At 39.6% G+C, this 25,337-nt stretch overlaps 1 protein-coding gene across 1 annotated transcript in view; it reads left to right on the top strand.

Annotated features, from left to right (window-relative positions):
* LOC112145894 (RNA binding protein fox-1 homolog 2) overlaps positions 1 to 25,337 on the top strand; it is a gene marked incomplete at its 5' end in the record, with an annotated part of 64,675 nt that overhangs the window by 36,046 nt on the left and 3,292 nt on the right. Inside the window, 8 exon segments of the mRNA XM_024271374.1 lie at positions 1,312 to 1,365; positions 2,738 to 2,830; positions 13,983 to 14,070; positions 16,691 to 16,747; positions 18,764 to 18,914; positions 19,938 to 19,980; positions 24,151 to 24,254; positions 24,479 to 24,554. Coding sequence (XP_024127142.1) covers positions 1,312 to 1,365; positions 2,738 to 2,830; positions 13,983 to 14,070; positions 16,691 to 16,747; positions 18,764 to 18,914; positions 19,938 to 19,980; positions 24,151 to 24,254; positions 24,479 to 24,554 — 666 coding nt within the window.

Here is a 25,337-nt window from a genome sequence, read left to right as displayed (position 1 = left end):
TTTTTTTTTAATATTAGCAGTATATTTCAATTTATTTCTTAGATGAATAAAGTACAAAAAAGTACAAGAAATCCCTCACTTTACATTATTAAGATCTCTGGTTGTGTTTTTGAAGTTCATTTCATCACATTACCCATGAAAGTATAGAAAGAAGATCATCCTTAAAATGATTTATCTTTGAAACGAGGGACTAAATGCTGTCAAATGACTAAAAATGAAACGATTTATTTTGGAAGCAGAAGGACAATGCAAAGACTTTTTCAACAGAATATAGATGCTTGTTTAAAGTATTTAAGGTGTGAGGATGTAAATGAATTACCTGCAATGAATATCAGAGATCCATTTAGATTAGATTGTCTGTTAACTTGTGATAAACTTTTTAGAAACTCGTTAACTTTTTATGAATAAAGTTGATTCGATTTGAACTGAAAGACAAGAGCAAAAGGCTTACTTTTATTTTTTTTCTACTTTATTCAACATGATCGAAACTCATAACCGTTATTGAACAAAGTGAGCTGTCTCCGTGATCTTTACAGAACAAAGTCACAACTTCAGTTAAATCTTTTACATTTAACATGTAAACAAAGCTTATCGTATTTACTTAAAATAAATGAGAAAACATAATTGGAAAAACGAGACGCATGTGCATAAAAAAACAAAAACGGGCAGTATAAAAAAAGAAAAAAGTAAAATGAACCAAAAAAGATATAAAATAAGGGGATTTCCACCTAATACGACGTTGGTTGTCTTCGAAATAAACATTTTTACATTTATTTGTTACATTCTGTGCAGTATGGGGTAAATGACAAAATAGGTATAAATAGATATTAAAAATATCTATTTATCCTGTAAACACATGAAGCATTAAATTTAAATATTTTTTGTGTCATTTGTCCATAAAGTTTGTATTTGATCAAACAAGAGTCAACATTAAAAGTGAATAATTGTCCAAACCTGTCCCGGGTACAAAAGTAATGCATAATGTTTTTTTTGAATGTTTAAAATAAAAAAAAAATGTCTATTAGTATATTTTCTTTGTGCAATTCAGATAAAATAGTTAAACATTGTCCTATAATACAAATTCTTCTGGAGCTTGAGATTCCTTCATATACAAAGCATTTATTCCCATCAAAAACTCCTGATTTAGGAAGGTGTACAGTCACACTGCAGAGCTGTGTTCTGGTATGATTTTACAATCTTAATGCAAGAACTATATTTAAGATTTCTGACAGAAATTAGATACTGAATGTAACGCTGCAGACTCTTATTTGTCTTCATTTGCTAACTTAATTTATTTTCCTCTTTTTGCAGCAATTTGGGAAGATTCTGGATGTAGAGATTATATTCAATGAGAGGGGTTCAAAGGTACGTAAACATTTATCATCTGTGAAATACTATACTTCAATGTTTCCTAAAAGTGCTGGAGATTCCTCGTAAAACTGCGTTCACACTGAAAGCCATTAGCGGGTCAAACCTTCGTCAGACGTCTCTCTTTAGATTCACAAACATGTGTTCATAAACTCGAGGCTCCAGACGTGTGTGGGAGAAGCTAACATCTACCACAAGGGTCTGCAACCTTTTTTGCCAAAAGAGCCATTTTGGCCAGTTTATTCCTGACCAAAACCCCCTTTTAACATTTAAAAAATATCCTTTATTCCTGTTTTTTTGACCATAAAAATATTCATTTATAAAATGTAGCTTTAAAAATATTTACAAAACAGTGATATTTTTCTATTTGTTGAAAATGTAACCTATTTTAATTTGACAGCAGCATATGCGAGTTCCTTTCAAAGTAAAACACACCCTGTGTCAAATATGATCCTCCTGATGCAGCAGATTTACTTGAAATGAGAATGCAAGAAAGTCAAACATGGAATTTTTTTTATCATTATGACTTGGGTGTAGTATCATCCCTTTTTCTTTTTTAGGATTAAATATAAACATGATGTTGGTGTAGAACCCAGTTCTCAAAAACATATATTTACATGTAAATGATTTGAAACTGAATATTCTAAAAAAAATAAACCACTCTAACAGCAGCTTAGACAGAAAACCATTATTTTATTCAGTTATTTGACATGTTAAAAAATAACCAAAACTACAGACCCATTATTTATTCAATTCTCTTCAAATCCAAACGAAGTATTCTCTGTATACCTCACTTACAATGCATGGAAGAAACAGATGATGCTCAGAGATGAGGTTCATTTATTTGGAAGAATTCAAAAGCATCAGTAGTCATCAGTGGGGTTCATGAGATCATTCAGAGACTCTCCCAGTATTGTGAGCTTCGTCATTTACTGTTGGAGCTGCAGTTTCAGCTGTACTTCTGTGATAATATTTGACGACTTGCTGTTTAGTCTTAAGATTAAAAACAATCATTAAAATAGACGATCTTTTTATTGTAGTCTTGATGGAAAAAAGAAAAATATGACAAAGTTCAGGAGAAGGATCCGATTCTCCTCCATGTTTGTGTTGGACAGCACATCATGTCCCAAAACAAACTCCCTTATTGGTAGATGTGACACGTCTTCTCTGCCAAAGCTCAGATTTTTAAATGCTTGATGATGCAAATCTATAAAGCCGCTCAAATTTGCCCCACACGACCTCTGACTTATCAATGAAAGTGGATGCCCCTGGCGCGTGAATCTCGTTCGGTGTGAACGCATTTTAGCTTTCTGCGTTGTGTTCCTCTGTCTCCAACCACCCCCTTATCCTTACCTGCTGTGTGCCACAGGGTTTTGGCTTTGTGACATTTGAAAACAGCGCAGATGCAGAGAAAGCCAGGGAAAAGCTGCATGGCACTCTGGTAGAAGGACGTAAGATTGAGGTATTTTCCTCTTCTCTTTTGTCTTCTCCCCTCTGTCGTCTCCTTGTGTTCCCATCATAATTCTGCTTGATCACTGACAGCTAGCTAGCTCCCATCTTCCCTTAAGTGATATGCTCTGATGCAGCCCACTGGTATCCCACTCTCCAGTCCTCTGCAATCTGTTTCTGGTTATTAAAAGTCCAAAGAGACCTATTTCCTTTTTTGATTTTGTGTTTCATCATTCTGGGAAGGATTGGGAGGGTGCAAGAACAAGATGAAAGCACAGCATGTGTGTTTTACCTCTGCAGCTTTATTTCCACATTAACCTACTGCCTCTTCACTGTTTTTTTTTTGTTTTTGACCGATGCCAGACTTGTAGCAATACTGATGTTGAAACTTTTTGTGTAACTGTTGGAATGATCTTTGTGTAGCTGGCACTGGAGGGCACGAGAGGAACGAGGGGAAAGGATGATGCATGGCAGATCGCTGTCAGATGCTCTTATGTTTTCTCCCCCAGTGTGGAAACCCTTCTGTGTCCCCCCCCACCCCTCTCGATGCTGTGGCTGTTGTTGTTGTGACAGCTAATGGCTCCCGGTGCAGCAGCAGCATGCTGGGAATCGCAGCCACACTCAAGCATGTTCACTTTTTTGGACGTCTTGATTCTTTCTAATAAACACTTGACTTTTTATGTTTGTCTTTGTGCTTCAATGTGTTTTATTTCTATGTAATGAGTTTTTCAACCTTTAAGTGAAGCATGTGCTGAATTGTTGAGGGCAGTTTCTCTTCATTTGAATGGGGGTGTTCAGCCAGTTCTTCATATCCGATCTCTTGACTTAAGCCACTTTAAGCCAAGGTTTCTGCATGGGCTTACTGTGGTGATTGGGTGTGGGTGTGTGTGTGTGGGTATGTGCGAGTCAGCCCCTGCATGATGGATGAGGCTGTATGCTTTTATTTTCGTTCTCTCAGTTTTGCTGCAGTGTGGTTGAGAATGAAAACGACTACCTGCAGTCACTGGTGCAATATACACCCTCCCTTCACCCCCACCTCCAGTCAATCAGCAAGCCGAGTGGATGCTGCTGGAGCCGGCTTAGCCTGCATCAGTCTCGCCTCCGTACCGAGTTCAAAGCTGTGCTGACCCTGGCATCGTTTAACCCGTGTTTCCTTAAGATTTGCATGACGTTAGTCACCTTTAGCGAGCAGTGGGCGGTTTGTCTTTGCTTTCTGCAGTCACTTTGCATGTGATCTGTTGTACTTCAGTAGTGGTGATGGTGTGTAGAAAGTCATCAGCAGCATGGTGGAACAGCGGCAGTAGTCTGTCTCTTTTTTGTCTGTTGAAGGTGCATGAGCTGGAAGGCCGGCACAGGAGGGTCTGTGGTTTCAGTTTGATGAAGGCCAATGGGCTCTTCTTCTGTTTTAGAGGTGATTCTCTGGATGATGTTGCTGCAGTGACTCTTGCTTTAAATGGTCGCATCATTTCAGAGTTTTTTTTTTGGAACTGACAAAGACAAATCTTCAATTCAGAAGCTCTGAAATACAGACGATCTCTGTCAGTGACTGTGTGTGACTCTGCAGTCTATTGCAATCCACTGGCATGGGTTTAGCTGATCAGGTGTGCTTCGGTGTGCATGGTTGATATTTCCTCCTGGATATTCTACTCTAATTGAGGCTGTAGCGTAGCCTTTTTGTGCATGTTTATTTTATTTGGCTGTTTAGTGACGGTGCATTAAATATTCCTGTTAGCATGAAATAAGCTGCACCTGCGTGCCTCATATTGCAGCCGCAACCACAACAGCGTAGGTAATACATTTACAAAGGAATGCCTATGCGGAGTGAAGTGTTTATTGTGGTGCATGACGGTGGGAGGTGGTTAGTCGTGGTTTAAGAAGCAGCTGCCATTGTTTGCATGCATGTAGTCTATCTGAAAAAGAATAGAAAAGAGATTGTTGTACTTAAAGCTACACTCTACTTCTCTTTGTCTGGGATAAAACTCTGCGCTTTGAAGAAGTCAGTTTCCTGTACACTACCAGTGTGTCCATGTAAGTGGCCCAACTCCAGTTTGTCTTTACCTGCTCCTCTGTCATCCCATTTCACAGAATACTCTCTCTATATATAGTCGTCCAGGTCTATATATAGTAGTTGCAGTGTGTATCTCAGTTCACACCCATGAACTTACACACTTCATGCATCTCCACCCGTCCATGGCTTGGCTGCCTGTGTTATGGTGTGTGCTCTAACATGCAGCAGTCCTCTAACATCTGCCTGCTATGAGAAGCAACATCTCTGACTAACACACGGTTATCTGCTGAAGTTTGAGATACAGAATCCACCGTCTTGTCTCTTACATTACCCAGAGTACATTTGGGTCTGTGTGTGTCCATTCAGGTTTTACTGTAGCTCATTTGCCTCTTGCAATTCGAAGCAGTGCAGTCTGTGTTGTGTCTGTGGCTGTTTTCAAGAATCCTTATTACTGCTAGAGAACATTCATTGAAAGAGTATTTACATTTCCAGAACAGATGCTCTTAAATTGAGTCAGTCCTGTCGAAATCCAAAACCTGCACTGCACAAGAGAATATGCAAGCTAACCTACTTCCATGTTCACCATTGAGATTGTGGGTTTTCTCTGTTAAGACACGGGTCATTTCTCACATTTCGCTTTCATGGAGCCAGACCGTAAAATCTTCAAAAATAGTGATTTTAGTGGTTCTTTTCTTCTAAAGCACTTTATTTCTTTCATTTTTCTTGTCAGTTTACGTACCAATTAGGGCTGCCACAGTTAGGCGACTAATCAACTATTAAAATAGTCGACAACTAATTTAATAGTTATTAGTCGTTATTTTGTATAATATGGAGTCAGAGTGTAGTAAAGTTGAAAGTTATACTATCATTCTTCTAGCTTTTAGGACTATTTTGGCCATTATTAAGGTTTTTTTTAAGGCTATTTTGGAGTTTAGCTAATATTTCAGCTACATGCTAGCTGTTTTGGCAAACTTAAGATTTTTTCAGTTTTTTTAGGCTAATTTGACATTTAACTGATATTTTAGCTGGCTATCAGCTTCAGCGATTTCAGCTATCTGCTTCAGCGTTTTTAGCTATCAATTTGAGCATCTTCAGCTATCAGCACTAGAATCTTCATCGGCCAAATTCAGCTTACAGCATTCACACTAGCATTATCGCAGGTAAATGCTATATATCTAGTTGTTAGTTAGTTTAAAGCTAAAGATGGTTAAGATGTGAGCTTTACATCCAGTTTGCGCATCACCCGATTAGTCGACTAATCGGAAAAAAATAATCTGCGATTAGTTGACTATTAAAATAATCGTTTGTGGCAGCACTAGTACCAATCGTCATCAAGAAGAGTTGGATTTTTTTTTTGTCACTATTGATTCCCAACAGGTGGCATATTATTGGAATCGGTGGACTATTAAATTGTAACAACGAATCAATATTGGTTCATAGCAAAATTTCTGCCTTTATGTGGGACCATAAATGTCAGGGATAGGCAGCTCCAGGCCTTGAGGGCTGTATTCTTGCATTTTTTCCAACATACCCTACTCTGGCATGTTCTAACTTACTGGACACACCTGAACCAGGTGGATATCTAGACATGCAGACACAGCAACTCTTCAAGCCTGGACTTGCTGTCTCTGATACGGATACTTTGACAGTTGCACCTGCAATAGACTTTCATAGACTCAGAAATTCACTGAAATTCAATATCTGCTCACTTCACTAAATAAGTGAAGCATGAGGTCACAATAGTCTGCCGTCAAACTGAACCCAGTTGGGTCGATCATCTCTCACTGTGTGAAAAACCTCTTGGCATCAATCTCACCAATCCTGCCTTGAAGTTTGACTTCAACTGCTTCTGTTTCACCAAACTTTTGCTTTTTTGTGCAAAAAAACACCATCATTCTTTCACAAGTGCTGGTGTTCTACCAAAGTGGAAGTGGGCCCAGATAAGGATTGATGCAAATATACATGCAGATATGGGATTATTGGAACTCCATAGGCAGCCCAGTCTCAGTAAAATGCGTACATATTCCACGATTTGGGAAATACCGTGTATAATATACGCCAAAACCGGTTTTTGCGTGCATATAATACGCGCGGTCCTAAACGTGTTAAAGTCTGTTTTCCACGTTTGACACGTCCCCTGGTGGAGCCGTGAGCATCACAGACAGCCCCACAAACGAACAATTTGCTTTTCTAACCCTAACTAAAACCGTAATCCAAAACTTAACCAGGAACGACGTCATTTAGAAAAGAGCCGGAGGATTTCTTACCACGTGATCAAAACGAAACCTAAAAAGCCGTGTATATTGTACGCCGGCGCCACCTATTCTCAATCATTGCGTATCATATGCACGCAAAAAGCGTGTTTGGCGTATATTATACACGGTATTTCAGAGTGCAAAGTCGTGGAATATGTACGCATTTTACTGCGACCGTGTTGCCATAGGTCAGAACATATCCAATATCTGGTAAAATCCTATATCAAGAATCCCCTTTTGGAACAGTTTCACGTTTTACTTTTGACACATTGTCTGGCTCCTTTGAAGCACATTATAAGAAATATGTACAAAAATAGGGACTTTTATTATTTGTTCTACTATAGACTTGTGCATAGTAAAATGGTCGAAAAATAGACCTTACCTGTGACCTGTGTTGCTGGAGTGGAAGGGGATTGCCTCTCTGCCGCGCAGAGTTTTAGTCAGATAAGGCAACGCAATATCTGAGAGTAGTTGAGGTACTTTGGGTGCGTGCAAGTAGAGCTTCAGTAATGCATGCAAAGTGGAAAAGGAATGAGGTATAAGGGAGACTCATGGGGAAGAGCGTCTTCATCAATGCATGCGAGAGGGGAAAGGATGGTTCTGCATGCCTGCACATGCACCTTCTCACAGCCTAAGCTGCCAGCACACACTTCTCTATGGGACACAGTTGGCCTTCAGCTCACTGACCAATGCCTCCAGCTGGTTCAAACATCCTCTCCAAAGATTCTGACTGTTGAACCTGAAGATGAAACTTTTTGGGCTTGGCTGGCCTGAGTTTAAGGCTTCTGTCCCATTCATGGGATATGACCTGCACCCCCCCTCAAACACAAACGGTTTTGGACTTGACCAGGCCTGCTTTGTTATGGAAACCTTTTTTGTTATTGCATGACCTGACCTCCGAAAAGTTGAATGAACTGCGAGCTTGTCCATGTGAGTCTGTTCTGTCTGTAAGAAAACACGTGAAAGAAAGGGGAAAGAGTTTAATTTTTTTCCTTTTTGACCTTCTTTCTTTCTGTGTGTTGACATTTCTTTTGCCAGTCAAGGTTTGATTTTTCTTTTTTGTCATTCTAAATGTAATTATAAGTTGATTTCCGCATTTGTTTTTCATTTTATTGTTCTCTCTCTCCTCAGTCTACTTTTTGTTTGACAGTCCTTCAGTCCATTTGTTTGTGGTGACTGGTTAGGAACAGGAAGTTTAGTTCACTCGACCCATGCCCAGAGTTTCAACACACACTCATATCATTGTGGTGTAAGTCAACCACTCAAAAACAAGTCGTTTCTCCCAACATTTGGCCAAAATGACCCAATTGGTCCAGAACAGCTACTGCTATGCTTCTGTTATGGTGGAGCCAGTTTGCATCTGCTCTCCATGCTTTTCCCTAACCTTTAATTATTGTAGTTATTGGGATTCTGACAAGGTTCCCCCACATCACTCTGGATTTACCATTCCATTCACAGTATACATTACCAGAGAGCTTTTCCTGCCACAGATGTAATGATGGTCAGAGCATCGACAGCTAGCACCTTCTCTTCTTTTTCTTCCTCTTTCTTCTTCATCTGTTCTGAACTGTTACACTGCTGCTGTCACTTCTCATTCTCACATGGGACCAGGATGGGTACGTTTAGGCTCTTTTGTTATTCGGATTATTTGTTCCTTTATTTATTATATTTTTTCTGTTTCCCTGACGACTTCTGTGTGTTGTTGTCAGTCTCCCCGGTAACCACTCGCTGTTTCTACGGCAACGGTAAGTTGTACAAACATCACTGACTTGATCCCTTGCTATGTGCCCTTAAAAAAGGCATTTGATAAAGTGCAGATACTGTTTATTTAATTACACTTTACAAATGACATTAGGTGATTGACAGGCCCAAAAGGACAATTGATTTGAATAAAATAACACTCTCTTTAACTGTAAATTCTCCTTCATACAGTCACCCCTCCATCTCATTAACCCCTCACCGGAATGACCAAATGTAATCACCCTCCACACATGAAGTAAAAAAAAAATGGTACTTTCTCTGACCTAATAAAAATCAGTGGAAACAATGCATAGCTTTGCACCCTGTTGCTGCCTATGATTGCTTTGAATGAATGCAGGGCTGCAAGCCAAATATGGCTCCTCAAGTTTCATTTCATTGACTCGTTTGCTTTCGGCATATTTAACTGTCGGGACGTGTGCATTTGAGAAACGAAGACGCCACAAACGGCAGAAGAGTGTCGAGGCATCTTGACAGATTGTGTTACAGAAAGTTGGTCAGTGTTGTGTGACCAGCGCCTGCCTCTTCTGCCAAGATCCAACTAATCTTCCTCACGTTTTAGGAAACAAATTCAAGATTTTTGAATCCATGTTAAATTAAAAACATTAATAAAAGCAGCAATACTCTAAAGGAAAGTACATCTTCTATTATTTCAAATGCATGATTATAAATTCTATTTCATTTTCCAGCAAATTAAGAACAATAGGTTGACAACTACACATTAGAGTAGTATCAGTATTTACAGTAGCCAAAGCACACAGTGTTTGTAAAGTGTGGTTAACTAAGTCCTACCATTTGTGATGGTTCAGGAGCTAAGAGGCTGTTGCTGCTTATTGGGTGTACTTAAGTAATTAAGTATCAGTCATTTTGACTAAGTATAACTCACACAAACTGCTGGTGCAAGCCTGTTTATTCAGGCAGCCACATGACAAGGCACTTTACAGTCTATTTCTGTGTAAATACTAATTACTGTTCCAAATTTTTACCCTTACGCGACATCCTGTATAGAATCAAAGGATAACTTGGGTTTTCATGGCAGTGGCTTCCTCGCATGAAATAAAATGTCTTTCATGAATTTTTTGTATCAGATGTTGGCTACATTTGATCAGATTTGGAAGACAATGTTGAAAAGTTTCACAAGTTTTAGTCTCATTTTTCTTTCGTTCTGCACTTTGGATCAAACTCCCTGGATCAGCTGTTTGTTTGGGGCGACATGCCTAAAGCAAAGTCTCAAAGAAAAAGAGAAGCCCATTTATATAACAGTTTTCTGATATACTGTGGTTTGTTTGGTGCCTTCATGCCCTCATTGCATCACGCTCAATTCTACTACTACTTTAAGTTTGAGCTGTGGACAGTTTTTTCTCGGATGTCTGGTGCTTTGACAGTTGTTGGTTTTCATCTGCACTTTGTACTGACACTTGAGCCCATTAGGTTTTTCTAAAAAGCAAATCAAGACTTGTTTTTAAACCGACCAGAGTTCAAATGTCTGATCTGCACCAGAATTCAACTGAGCTTTAATAATTAAAGAGGACCAAACAACCCAGTTTTAAGGCATCTTTATGTGATTAAATGCAACATCTGGGGAGAAACTGAGCAAAGAAGCAAACAATACAGCAGATTAAAAAAAGATGATGCATTAGGTGTCAAAACTTATTTATAGAGATTAAACTAGTGAATGATGTTCTGCTGTGGAAGTGTCTGTGAAGTCTACTCTGTCCCAGATGGTTTCAATAGGTCATTAGAGTCATTATGTGTTTTTAACATGTTCCTGTATTGTTTTTCTTGTGATTGAGGCTGTATGAAATAGTTTTAAATTAAAACTGTGTTTTTGAGTATTTCTTTTTTTAAATCATGATGGATCAAGAGCAGATGATAAGATAAAAAGCACCTCTGAAAAAGCACAGGTTTGTGACTCATCAACGGCGATGGGCGGGCCAAAGCCCCCTTGCTCCCCCCCATGTTTAATGCCTCCACTTGTAAACAAAAAGATCATTTTGTTTTGTTTTTTTGTCTGAGCTGGAATCTGGATTAAAACTGTATGGCTGTATAGCTCAGAAAACTGCTCGCCTTTTTTTGTGCTATGCTAATGTTAGCTCGGGGTTTTGAGGGGCTGTTAGCTAGTGGGAACAGTCCGCCCACTCCAGATGCTCTGCAGAAAATATGTCCTAAAAAAAGAAAACAGGTTTTTTGAATTTTTAATTATAATTATAGTTGGAACGCTTTTACAATAGATGGAAATATAGTAGTAGTGAGACTTTAAGCCTCTTAGAACTGAAGTGAAATATCTTCAACTTAAACAATTAAGTCCATTTTAAAATGAACTTTTTCCACTATACCATCAATGTAGCTAACACAATTTAGCTTATATTTTATTGCTATTATTATTATTTTATTCCTAGTTGATATAGCTGTAAAAATCTCTTGGAGAAAAGGTAAGATATCTTTCACTAATTCATAAAAAAAAACAAGTCCAACCATATTATACCCACTATTTTGATGTAATCAACCTACATAGATGTTCTACTATTACAAATGAAATGATAGGCAATGTTTTGTTGATCTAATTTTTATCAGAAACATTTTAACCATCTAGTATCAATAGAAAATGTACTTTCCTTTAAATGTAAATATTACATCAGATCTGGGCTGTGTTGCACCAGCTATTCTTTTTTTATTTAAAAAATCAATTTTTAAATTCACATATTTCATATAAGAACATGTAATGTGGAAAAATGGTCAAATATGGTTTACTTTTGGTTAATTTTAGGAAGGTATCCATAGTACAAATCTGTGCTCAGTCATCTTTATTTTATCTATGAGTGTAGTTTGAAAAGTTGGAAATTTACAATTGCTTAAAAAAAATAAAGGTTGAAGCTGTTTGTGTCTCCATTTCCAACCAAAAGCTATTATGCATAAATGTTGAGTTATGGTCAATATGTTTTCAAAAGACCAAAAGTCTGAAGTATAGGATGGTAATTTACATGTATATCTAAGTCAAATAAACTCCTACAGGCTGAAAAAGGAGGACTTTTCTCGATGAATCTAAAAAGAAAAAAAGAACAGCTGGTGCAACATGCATGAAGTGACTTAATTTCCCAACACCATATGCATCTCTAAACAGATTTGGGGTTTACCTTGCTGTGTTTTTTGGGTCTCTTCTGCTGTTTTTCGTTCTTCATTGGTTCCATCTCTCCCCTTTGGGTTGGTTTCTTGTAGTGGACTGTCTGTGTTCTTATTAGATGTAGTAGTAGTCGTAGTGTACTGGTCTTAGTTTGTGACACACAGTTTTACTGCCTGGCATAGTGTCTCATGTTTCTTTTTATTTCTCTCCTTTTTTGGGAATGAAGACTGCTCTTTCTCTTTGTCTTTTCTCTCTCTTTCTCTCTCTCTTCCTCTCTCTGGTCCCTCCATTCTTTGGTGCTCTGTTTCTCAACCCACCACATATAATGAGGTTTTGAAGGAGAATGGTCACCAAATCTAATTGCTTTATTTGAATGATGCACCTCCGTGTATGTGTTTTTGTTTTACACAGTCATTTTTTTGTTCTTTTGTTTTGCTCATGTAAAGTTTCTCCCCTCTTTTTCTTGTTCTTCACTCTGTCTTTATGTTGACCTGTTGTTTTATTTGTTTTGTTTAGATAAGGACTGGCTCTGTCTGTTGACCTCTCACCTGCATCCTCTGAACTGACCTGTCCCATCGTTGTCTGTGTTTGGTGTGGGAGTGCTGCAATTGTTTTGATTGATCTCTATGCTGCATCCGATGCTTGCTGATTGGCTGGATTTTTTTTTTCGTTTGTTTGTTTGTTTTTAGTTGAATCACTCTGGGTCATGTGATGCACCCATATATGGCTGCGTGTAATTTCTGTGTTATATGACTCTTAATTTGTCAAACAAATGTTTTTGCACTCCCTCTTTCTCTCCCTCTATTTTGTATTTCATTTAAATATATATGAATTCTTTTAGGTATGTAAACCCCACAAGTTTGATTTCATATGGAAATGTGGTTTATTATTATTATTTTTTTTGCCGTTGGCTATCCAGGCTGGACTGGGGGGGTAAAAGTGGAGTGAAGTTGATTATAGGTCCATGTTTGTGTGCATATGTTCCTGTCTACCGGCTTCGATTGTGCATGACACAAATACACCTGTTATTGAATTTCTGAACAGACACATCATTAACTCTAGTCAGAAGCTGAAACCTAAATTCCTCTCTCCTTAAAAAGAAAAAAAAATTGCTCTTGTTCGACTCAAACACACAGTTATGTCAAAAACCATCGCAGGCTGGGCTAATTTCATGATTTGGCCCTGACCTTGTCATCTGCAATGAGGGAAAAACGAGGTAAACCTCATTCTCATTTGAATGCAGCACTGCAGATAAAGAACATGACTCACCGGGAGAGGGGAATGCGAGCAGCAGCCGAGGCTTTAATGGCCTCCTGGCTGTGCAGCCTGCATGCAAAAAGAAGCTCTCGCCTTCCCGTCTCTTTTCCTTTGTCGCATGCAAACACTCTGCTCATCTCGCCAAAAAGGTCAGGAATCTTTAGCCGACCACACATTTAAATGCGCGGCTTCGACGGCACACTTGGGACGGAGCGAGTTATTACTGTGAGCCACTGTCTCCGTCTCTTAAAGCCCATCAAAGGATGATGAAGATAGATGAAGGGACCAGAGTGGGGGCCTTTGAAGCTTGGAGGGGAGATTATCAGCCATCTTGGGCTGAAAGCATTAGCCTGAAATGTCAGTCATCATGCACACATTCCTAAAACTAAATCCGCGGGACCCTCCACCTGTGCATGCCCCGCAAAATGTGCAGGTTCTTTTCTTCTGCCAATCTTGCATTTCTCCAGAGTGACTCATCTGATTCTTATCTCCACAAATTGCTTGGTGTTGCATGGTTACATGCCTTAACAATCTCCCCTTTAACACGCGGACGAAGCTGACAGCCATGTCGCTCCTGAAAATGAAATCTTTACATTTTCATGCACCTCCAGAGGCTCCTGGATACTTTTTTAGTAAAAATCAAAATGCGCCACGTAACATGGAGGCGGTCATCATAGCAAACATGAGCGTAGACTTTCTGTTTTTTTCCCTTCTTGCTGTGATCCGCCGTGGGTTTGCTCTTCACCGTCTACCTCTCTATCCCCAGGTGAATAATGCCACCGCCAGGGTGATGACTAACAAGAAAATGGTCAGCCCTTACCCTAACGGAGAGGCTCTCAGCACGCTGCCCTATGGTAACAGTGAAGCACACAAACCATCATTAAAGCCGAGAGGAAATGTGCAGGTTGAGAGTTGGAGTGTTATGAATTATAGATTTGTGTTGGTGGATGGAAAATAAACTGACACAACAAGATATTTTAAGGTGTCTCAGGTTTCCAGGCAATGTAAACAAATTAAAGGCAGCAAGGTTTCTCCTGTTTTGGTGCTTAAATAAGAAATTTCCTGGTTTTACCTTAGCAAACAGACTTGTTAGCATGAATAAAAAAGGGCTTTTCAATGTTAAAGTTAATGGTTAGCTAATTGAGCAGACTATGCCTTAGTCACAACTGCCTTTACGGGTTTATACGGGCAACGTTTTAAGATTATGGACATCTCAGTAAGCCCGTGGAGAGAAAATCTTCATGCCCATACTTTTTGTAGGGCTGTGGGCGACAGGTCAAAGTGAACACTTAAGCAACACATAAGGCTAATGCTACGGTCACAATACAACTGCCACCGCGTGGGCAGCTTTTTATAGACTGGTGGCTAGTGGGACTTGATATGAACATTAGGGTTTATACATTTATACGTCATCCAGTCAGAGCTGCTTATCGGGCCTGTGGCCTCCCAGCTGTTGCCCGATTTTGTAACGGACTGCCACTCTGTGACCTCAAAATGTGCCACTGATCGATGCCAACTTTCATTTAAAAATTGTCTGGTTGCCTTAAAAATGTTACTTTTTTTTAGGGGCCATACCATGATTTTCTTAAGAATTTCAGAGTAAACTATCCATATATATGATCATATATTATCTTTGACACACTAAAACACAAATTATTTATGAAATACTAGTTATTTTCGTGAGTTTTTTTCTACCAGAACGTAAAACAACTCCATTCCTGAAGCTCCACCTGCCGCTGCGTTTGGTTCCATTTCATAACGTCACACTAGAGCAGCAGCATGTCTTCATTTCTGTCACGAAAGTAAACATCCGTTTTTTTTTTTTTTTTAAAAGATGGCTCTGGCCATCGCCATACTGGTTCACAAAACTGGTGTTAGGCTTGGGGCGGAGCTGTCAGAGCAGACTCGTCCTGAAAGGGGCAATCACATTCTGTGACGTCAGATCGTGAGGACCCGCTCGTTTTTGTGGCTATGGGAGGGGCTGCTGTTGAGAGCGCAGGATTTTAGAGGATTAAAACCCTGCGCTCTCAACAGCAGGAAAAAAAATACTGCTTTGGGGTTCTTTATAGGGAGGAATGAACAGTATAATACTCTTAAAAGCTCAAAAAGTTGGTTTTTCATGGTATGGCCTCTTTAAAGCCTCTGCAGATACTGCGCGGTGTGTAAAAATGCAAATTTGCTGAAAAACTTGCAGTTAGGTTGTAGGTTTTGGGATATGTGACTGTAGCCCTAGTAAGGGTGAAATAAGCAAGGCACAGGTATATTGTAAACATTTTTCTTTTTTATTTTTCATCAACCATCACAAACCCTGCACAAAGCACAAGGGGCTCATTAGGACTGTTGAAGTGAGAAGTGCACGCTCCTTTTATGCAGATGCAGATTTCTAACAATCAGAAGTTGTCCAAACATGATCAGAGATGTTCTTCACTACCCACTATAACTTGCATTAACCATTTTGTAGACCTGTCCCAATCTAGAATTACAAAATCCAGTACCCTGGAAATTTCCCAGAATCCTTTGCAAAAATAAAAAAAACAATGCATTGTGCTCACTAGATTGAGGAATAGAGACCATAAGGCTTTGTGTTTGAACAAAAAAAACAGTTTTAATTTTTTTTTTGATTTAAAAAATCAACGTTTTTGTCATCAAAACACATTGGATTCATAAATAGTCGTTGTAAAATGCATATATTGATTAGGTTTTCACTTTGTATAATTGGTGACGTCATACTTGCTGTTTAAAAAATAAGTGAGCATGGTGTCGGAATTGCTTTTAAAATCCAAGACTCTAGATAGTCCCACGCTAAAACGTTTTTCAGTTCAGGCTGAGGAACCACTAACAAAATGTTTAATTAATCCAATTTTATTTCACTGTTTCAGGATTCAATTGGACTTGGTTCAGTGATATATCTATTTGTTTTTTAAATTTCCATTCAGAAACAAACTTGGTTTAAAAGACTATTTTTAAACTAGTTATTTAACCTGAGAGATGGAGGAAGTTCACAATAAACCCAAGAATCATTGACTTAAAAACAGAGAAAAATATAAGATATTGTTTCTGATGTTGAATGAATCTCAGTGGCGAAACATTTCTCAAACCCTGGTTTGTGTGATGATTTTCACAATGGACTGGTATAGTTTTTAGGCCAACCAAGTCGGAGTGATTAAGCAGAGAGTTTTCAGCTGCAGAACAGAAACAGTGCTGCTTGTTTCCTCAGAAGGAGGCACGTCAGTAAAGCAGACTGATGGTTCATCTGTCTGTCATCTGTGGGGACAAAAAGCTGAAAGATGTCAGGGTTAATGAGAGGGATGACAGGCAGGTAGCCTTTTTATTTGACTATAGACAAATGTGGATTTATGGGTAAATGTCTAGTCAACAAATAAGCAATAAAAACTCCAACAATGAACTGCTCAATGTAAAATAGGATTGTCTCTTTACACCATTTCTCCTCTACTTGTCCTTTGTGACTGTCAGCAGGGTGGAAATTGAGTCCAATGGTGGGGGCCGTGTATGGACCGGAGCTCTATGCTGGTAAGCCTTCACTTTTCATGTTAGTTCTGGGTTGAAGAGCACATTCACACCTGTGCTGTTTCAGCCTAACAACAGGAGAACCTTCTGTCTTCTAGCTTCAGGCGTGTTTTTGAAAAGTAGCTGGACCCTCGTTTTTTTCATCGAGTTATCATGAGGTGTCTTTTTACACAAGCAAGCCAGCGCACAGTCACCTCTATGTGAAATGGATCCAATTTACAACGGAGTTAAACATAGCTGGAGTTTGGTTCCAGAAATGTTCTTTTTTGTGTCTCGGATGACATTAAACCCTGCTCAACTACGGAGCTACAAACACTGAAATATAACTGAGTGTCACATTATCAACTAGAGTCTTAGTTTGCCTCCAAGTGGAAGCAGGTAATGTTTCGCTCAATGGAGACTCATAGTAGTAGTCCTAATGTAATTCAACAATGTATTACCTAAGTTTAAGACTAAAGAAAAAAACAATAAAGGTGGAGAAACGCGTCTTTGGAGCCCTTCTGAAGCGGAAAATTCAGCTATTAGCTTTCAGTTAAAACCCCAGTTATTTTAATGGACATATTTCGAAATAAACAACTAAAAAATAGTATCCATTAAATTTAGTTAAACCACAGAAGTAAAGAAAACTTCTGGAGCCAGACTTTAATACTCAACTCGAATCCTTCCCTTCCCCTCCATTTGAAGGGGCATTTTTAGTACAAGTGTGTCCAGAATATTTTTTTTTAATCCGACCCTCCAAACGGAGGGATACAAAGTATCACTTTTTTCATGTGGGTGCGCTCTGGACCACAGATGTTTACATTTAAATGTAAATAATGACTTTTTGCTGTAGCATGACCTTGTTAAAGTTTTCAAACCACTGTTGTTGTGTATATTTGAGCGCTGGAAACGCCGCGCTAACGCTAGCGGACAAGCAGTTATCGGTGACGTCATCGAACAAAAGTGACATCTAAAATCTGAGACACAACTTTTTCATAATTCTCCATTTGGAGAGCTGAATGAAGAGGAAGGGAAGAATTTGGATTGGGCCTAAGTCTTTTTTCTGTTTGGATGTTGAATCTTTGACCAGCCACCTAGTGGCGACCTGGTGAACTGACCTCCCTCCAGTTTCTTTTGTTTTAAACCAGCTTCAAACAGGAAGTGTTGCTCCTCGGATTTACCGCACACTAAATACAAATAGACCTTTTGGAAGTAGCAACAAAGATTCCAAAGTTCGGATAGAGAAAAAAAATGTTTTGAGGGATGATGATTTGTGAGAAACTGAAGGTGATGATTAATATATGATGGTTGAAGGTCTTTGTTGTTGTTCGGTTCTTCAAATTAATGGCTTGTTGCTAGCACTGACTAAATATAGGCGTATCAGATCCCTCATAGGTAATGCCTTATCTCTGGCTCCAGCCAAATGAAGCCAATTCAGTCGCCATTTTGAGCCAGTCGGCAATGATTGGTCCAATCTGAGTTACTGTTTCTATGGCAACAACTGTCACCAATCATGAGTGAGCTTGTTCAAAGTGCACTTTTTTTCCACTGAAAGTAGCTCAGGAGAATCTGTCAATCAAATGTTGGAGGTGGGGCCAGCGGGCACCACATGCCTATACTGAAGCATCTGATTGGTCAGTTTATGACATAGTGCAAAAAAACGGGGGAAAAAATGGATTAGCAAGATGTTAAGAAAAAGTGTCAGGGCTGGAATGGTTATTCTGAAAAATAGAATGACTAACAGCTGTTTATTTCTCTGTAGAGTTCTATGGGATTTTGCCAGCAGGTATTTCCTAGTTGCTAGCAAGATCCAATAAGCTTCAATTCTAGCTGCATAAAATTGTCTGCAGGTATTATCTGCTCCCAAAGTGCAATGTGCAAGCAGACCAACCCGATGGAAGGGACAACTTTCTTGTTTCTTATTTCTTGGACCATCTCAGTTCAAATGAACCCCTAAATGGATATTTTTTTCTCATTTGAATGATCATCCGTCTTTCCTACATTAGCTAATGTCTTTCTCCTCCTGCTCCTCCCCTGCAGTTCCAGGTTTTCCGTACCCCTCTGCAGCAGCAGCTGCAGCCACCACAGCAGCTGCAGCGTTCCGCGGTGCCCACCTCCGGGGCCGTGGCCGGCCCGTTTACAGCGCCGTGCGGGCCGCCGTGCCCCAGCCTGCCATTCCTGCCTACCCTGGGTAAAGAACAACATACCTCTTCTGCAAACAACAGCTGTTGACTTCACATGCTGTAAATCTGCCCCCAATTCTGTGGAAGTTGGAACATTTCGCAGAGAACCCTCCAACATCTATTTTGTGCAGTGCTTAGGCAAATCGACTGAGTGGCACCTCATGAATAATTTCTGCAAACTCTGTTTGACCAGGTCTCTGTGCAGCTCAGTCACGTCAACATTATTCACACCGCTCTCTTTTCAGCGGTCCAATTGGCAGCGAGTCTGTCATATCAGAAGCCATTCAGCCGAGCGTGACTCCCTGATGGAATTGCCCCATTGAAGGTTCATTTGAATAAGCAGGCAGATACCACCATCAGCAGATTTGCATAAGCACACACAAACCAAATGTTTGCACAGATTTGCTACAAGCGATTCACTTTTCCTTTGACCTGTTTTTGTTTTTTTTGTCCCCTCACTTTGTGCTCTGTGCATGTCATTGTTATGCTGTGATGATTGGCTGACGGGGTCGTGACTGCTGTGATTTTTTTTTTCTGACCGTAAGCATAATTGACCGAATAATGTTTTTTGGTTACTCACGAAGATCCAATTAAACCCAGCTAAGCGAGGTGAAATTGATGAATGCAGGAAATGCCCCCTCCACTAAAACCTCCACCCCCCTCCCCATGCCTTGGTTTCTCTTGTAGCTGGGGAACAATGGTGGTTAAAGGTCTCATTTCTGTTTAATGAACTTCATGTATGAGCCCCACGAGTGCCTCGTTTCGTGTTTTAGCTGCACTTGTGGCGCTTCGATGGAAGTTGTTTCCGCTGCATGCTGCATGGGTGTGAAATAACCACTTTTTCTCTGTCCTCCTCTCTCTTCCTGTCCTCTCTCCTGTGTTTTGCTCTATTGTGATCCTCCTCCACCCTGGGTTTGGGACTGTGCACCCCCCTCCTCCCCATCATTTGCACTCCTGGTACCTTTCTCCACCACCTCCTCCTCCTCTCTCTGTCCTTCTCTGCTACGTTCTCCTCCTCCTCCTCCTCCCAGCGTGGTGTATCAGGATGGGTTTTACGGAGCGGCAGACCTCTATGTAAGTAAATTGACTCCCAGACAACACGACACATCTGTCCCTCCCGTCACGCCTTTTTTATTTTCTTCTCTGGGGTGATTCTGCATGTGCATCCAGTCATGCGCTGCACAGAGCTGCCTGCAGAGTGGTGAAACACATGGTCAGACCCACAAAACCTTCATTTATGAAGCATGGAAGGGATTTTTCCCTGCAGGAATCAAACATTTGCTTATTTGTTTTGAAATGAAACAGATGGGGGTGTATGTTTTTAAGAGTAAAGAGTGACTACCTGATAGAAAGATGAAAGTTTACCACCAGAACAAAGGCTGCTCTGTAGGCGGATGTGGGTGTGTGCGTCTGTGTGCGTCAGTGTGTGTGTGTGTGTGTGTGTATCCAGGTTGACAACAGTTGTTTCTGTTCTCTCTATAGACTAGTGTTTCAGGACTCAGTCCTTAGTCCCAGATTGCCTCAGGTAGGGTCAACTCCTCAAACCCACAGTGTGCATTGCTTTACTTTACTACCTCCTCTGAGAATCATCTTCTGACCCGGAGCATTTTTCTCTTTGAGTTTTAATAAAGGAAGTTAGAGCTGCTTTAGGATTTCACTCTTTTTTGTGTGGACTAACTCACTGAAACATGTTGCTGCTTGTGGTTCAGAGAAGAGTTTAACTAAACTACTCTTAGGGACATATCTGTGCCGTTTGCTCCAAAGATCTAATCTTTTTTGTGTCTGGTTTGCTGGTTTGGGAGCAAAAAGATCTTTTCTCTGTGTCTAAACCATGATAACACGTCTGTCAAAGCTTTGCATGCTGTTTCCAACCACATTCATTACAGCAGTTTGCTCTCAGAAATATGAACATTTCATATTCTAAAAATACGATTAACACTTTTCGATGTTTTGAAAGAATAAAAACACCTCAAATGTAGCCATGAGCTAAAGTCAGTGCCCCCTATTTTAGCTTTATGTACATTTTGGTACTTGGTATTAGACAGGCCCAACATCTGTGCAGCTCTGTTGCTTTTTATTTAATAAATAAATGAAAATGAAAGATGTGGGAAAAACTAAATCCATCCCATAATAATCCCATTAACCTAAGAGGACTTTGTTGCAGCTACACGATTGTTAGCTCTATTAATCTATAAAATCATAGTATTTAATTGGATAATTTTACCTTTCATCATAGAACAGCACTATAGTAAAATACTTTAATCTCATTTTTGTCAAAGCTGTCTTTTTTTAGCTCATATAGATGCAGCTAAAATACTATAATATCATTTTTGTTTTGAATTTAGTACTCAATATCATCTGAAGTTGAAGGAGAACATAAAAATGGTAATTTAGTTCACATCCTACAGTAACCATAAGACTGAGACATTTTACAGATGACCTTAAAGTGGAACTGTTTGACCTCCATCTTTAGAGAAAACCAAACTTCTACTCTAAAGCATGGCGGTGGAAGGATGATGTGTACATTTTACATCCATGTAGTCTGCATCTCATAAATTCAGCAATGAACCCCTCTCAGTAAATGTGAAAGACAGTTTGTAGTCCAGGAAATAGCCTCATCCAATATGCCAAAACAAATAAAAAGTCTGCTACATAAAACAGAATTAGGGTTCTGGAGATTTGGAAAGTAACCAGTTACATTTATTCACATACAAAAAAAATTAAAGTGTAAAGTGCTGCACACTTTTTTTTTATTTTGAATAAAATAGAGAAAAATTCCTGCTGTCAATGTGTTACATTGAAATACATTCTTTTTTTTCCTAATAAGTTCCAAAAAATAAACTCTCTTCTCACCTGAAAGAAACTAGATTTTCATTTTTTCTTTTTCAATCAAAATTTCAAAAAATACAAACATTTCTGGCTGATTTAGTTTAAAAAAACATCTCTTTTTTTCGCATTTGAGAATTTTTAAAAACACGTATTTCTTTTAACATAAACTTTATTAAAACCTCTGCTCTTGTGTGTAGCTATGAAATGTTTTATTTCTGCTTTTGTCCATTTCTTTGGATATGAGCGCTGTATCGAGGAAAAAAAATGTAGTGTTATTCTCACATATAAACTGTTTCACAAACCATTTTTCCCTAACTTAACTATAGAATAAGTAGCTGTTCTATGTAAATGTTTTAAATAAACTTCATCAGTTTCCTTCCAGCTATTTGACATTTTTGAAGGAAACTGTGAATATAAAATGATTATCTGATGCTGCTGTAATGGATGTTGCTCACATGTTCATGTAAAGTTTATTTTGTGGTTTAAGCTGCTGACTTTGCTCATTAAATCTTTAGCGTTGGGCTCTTTGGTTTCCCCTGAATCATGGTCGGCTCGCGTTCAGAGCCGCTCTAAAAGCCCTCTGGCTTCAGAGGTTAATGTTGAAATGGAGAAGCTGCCATCCTCCTGAATTAACAGCCCCTCCCCGGATAAAAATCGAAACATGTGCTGATCAGCTGCTGCATGGAGGCATGAAATCTAACTGCTCCGTGACCTCCTTTCGCTCCTCGCACTCCGAGTGTTTCATAACCGCGTTCTCTGCTGTCATGTCTTTTCTGAGCAGGCCTTTTTGCAGTGGGATAATTGAGCATTATTACTGTTCTTAAGGTTTGAAGTGGAGTTTGGGCTCTTGCATGTTGGCTCAGCGTGAGGAGATGTTAGTGTCTGTCCAGGCTTGTGTGGAGGGATATATGTGTGTGTGTGTGTGTTTGTGTTTCTCACCTTTTTTGTTAAATATTTGTCTTTTAATCTTTGCCAAAAAAACAGCGTTAATGATGGTAATAAAAGGGAAACATTCCCTCAAGCGTCTGTCAGCGCCCTCAGACTGTGGGTTTTTATCTCCATGTATTTCTTCACATCAGAGTCTGTCAAAACCAGGGTGGTTTCTGTGTTTCCTCTACAGTTTTACCTCCCCTGTAGTGGCAACAAAACCTTTTTCCAACCTCACTGCTGTCTCACGTTAATAAAACATCACTACACAAAACACCTCTCCTTATTACACCATCAATGCAAAAAACTGACATCTAAAACTCTAAAACAAATTATACTGTTAAAAACATCTGTACCCTCTTCTAAAGATTTATTATGACTTTTTTTTAAAATAAAAAAATATGTGATTGGTCAAAGCAATTGACAAAAAAACTCTATTATATAAATAAAATACATTTTCTAAAATATTGTTTTTTGATGGAACTAAGAAATTTGTGTTGGAATTTCAAGAATAAAGTTAGAAATTTAAAGTCAAAAATAAAAAAAAACCTCACTATACTGAGATTACTGACAGGAAAAATAGTAATGATTAATACGTTTGAATTTAAAGAATAAAATCAAAATTTTGAGGAAAATAAGTCAATAAATGAAATTATTTTCTTTACTCGAGGCTTTGTGTGCCTAAAAGTGGCACTAGTGGCTATAATCAGATAAAACTTCACATTTTTATTCAAAACTAGTACAGTATTCCCCTCTTATTCGCAGGGGTTAGGGACCAGAGGCACCCCCCACCGCCACACCATCCTCTTAAAAAACACTTCTGATCATGCTTTGTAAAACATTTATTAAAAACCGTTGGAGTATTGCTCAACATAAAGAGTTTTTTTGTCTTAAATTCAGAACAAAAGACTCTACCGCAGCGACCGCATTCATCATGACGCACATGAGGAGTGTCCTTCTCTGTGCCTTAAAATCAGCTTCATCAAATAATAAACACCTGCTCCGGATGATAATTATCGTCCGCGATTATCTTCTTCAGCATATCGGGATTTTTTTGGCTGCTTCTGAGTCAGTTGATGCCATTTCTCCATGCAGGGTCATGGAGCGTGGAGGGGGAGCGTGGAGTGGGCTCTGCTGTTGGGAGATGCACTTCAGCAGTGCAGCAACTCCTTCAGACACAAACATTTTATACAAGCGCCTTGAGCTGTCTGAGTTTTTGTGATGAACCGGAACCGTTACATGACTGTTAAAAAAATCTCCAAATACGTGAAACCACAAATAAAGAAGCACGAATAAGCGGGAGAACACTGTAGTATGAATAAATAGGGTACAACTTTAAATAAAGTTTTGTCATGAACAAGAATATGCAGTAATTATTATTTTTTATTGGCTAAAATGTCAGTTTGTTGCATTTCCCCTCATTCACACATCAAAGCTGCAGCTTCACGAGGGACATGTTGATGATGTGTGTCGCGTGTGTGTCTGTAGGGAGGTTACCCTGCTGCTGCTGCCGCCGCCGCTGCTGCCTACCGCTACGCCCAGCCCGCCGCTGTAACCGGAGCAACCGCTGCAGCTGCTGCCTACAGTGACAGGTGAGGCACGCCAATGAGCACTCCAGTGAATGAAATGAAGTTTGAACACAACGTCACCCATGAGGTTTCAGCGTCAGGATCACAGACCTGAAAAAGTAAAGTGTCTGTTTCAGTCAGTGGTGACCCTGCTGCTCTCCTCCATCTAAAGCCATCAGTGGAATGTGTTTGGCTCTGTCCTTCAAAGAACACCCCAGAAATGTCTCTGCTTTGCTTTGTGCTTCCAGTTATGGTCGGGTGTACACCACAGATCCATACCACGCTCTGGCTCCAGCTGCAGCTGCGTACGGAGTGGGAGCCATGGTAAGGAACCCCGCAGGAGCTCTGACCTCTTCAGCATGCAAGCTCGTAGTTCCCAAGACGTCCCAAACATTCCTTTTGAGGGAAACAAAATAGATCCAACCTCAAGGAAACAGGAAGTTTGGGAGGGGAATGAAACAGAATAGATGTATAAATGAAAAAAAAATAACATTTACTTTCCAAAACGTACGACTGAACTTCGTACTTTATCAATGCCAAATTATTTGGGGAAGTTATAAAGTTACAGATTCACTCCAGTCATCTGAAGAGTGTAGCCAAAGTGTTCCCAGTGGTCTTTTAATCACGACTGGGCTTCTTTTTTCCCCTCAAAACAAACAAAAACGGCGTCATTTGTATAACTTGGTTTCTGCAGAGGGCAGGAGATCATTAGAAATTCACCTTTGAGTTGTGGGCCGGGCTGTTGCTGCGAAGCGACCCCACCTCCTCTTCCTGTCGCCTGTAACTGAACTTTTTAGCTTCCAGCTTCCAGCTAGCTCACAGCCCCTCACATCCCCAATCTAACCAAAAATGGTGATCAATTTCAGAGCAATCCTGCTGTAAAGGTTTGATCCAGATTCCAGGAAAGCTACGTTTACATGGACACAAATAATCGGAATAAACACCTGATCAGAATAAAAATGCGTCACGTAAACACGCCATTCAGAACCCGATCAGACTCACTGGGATCCAAATTTCCTTCCGATCGAGACTGGTAGGTTAAACTGTTTGTTGATCTGATCGTGGTTGATGTAAAATATACATTTCAATTGTGAATGCAGAAATGTC

This window comes from Oryzias melastigma, linkage group LG8 (assembly GCF_002922805.2).
Source record: "Oryzias melastigma strain HK-1 linkage group LG8, ASM292280v2, whole genome shotgun sequence".
Taxonomy (NCBI): Eukaryota; Metazoa; Chordata; class Actinopteri; order Beloniformes; family Adrianichthyidae; genus Oryzias; species Oryzias melastigma.
The sequence above is the reverse complement of the archived record's forward strand: the minus strand, read 5'-3'. Positions and strand labels throughout refer to the sequence as shown.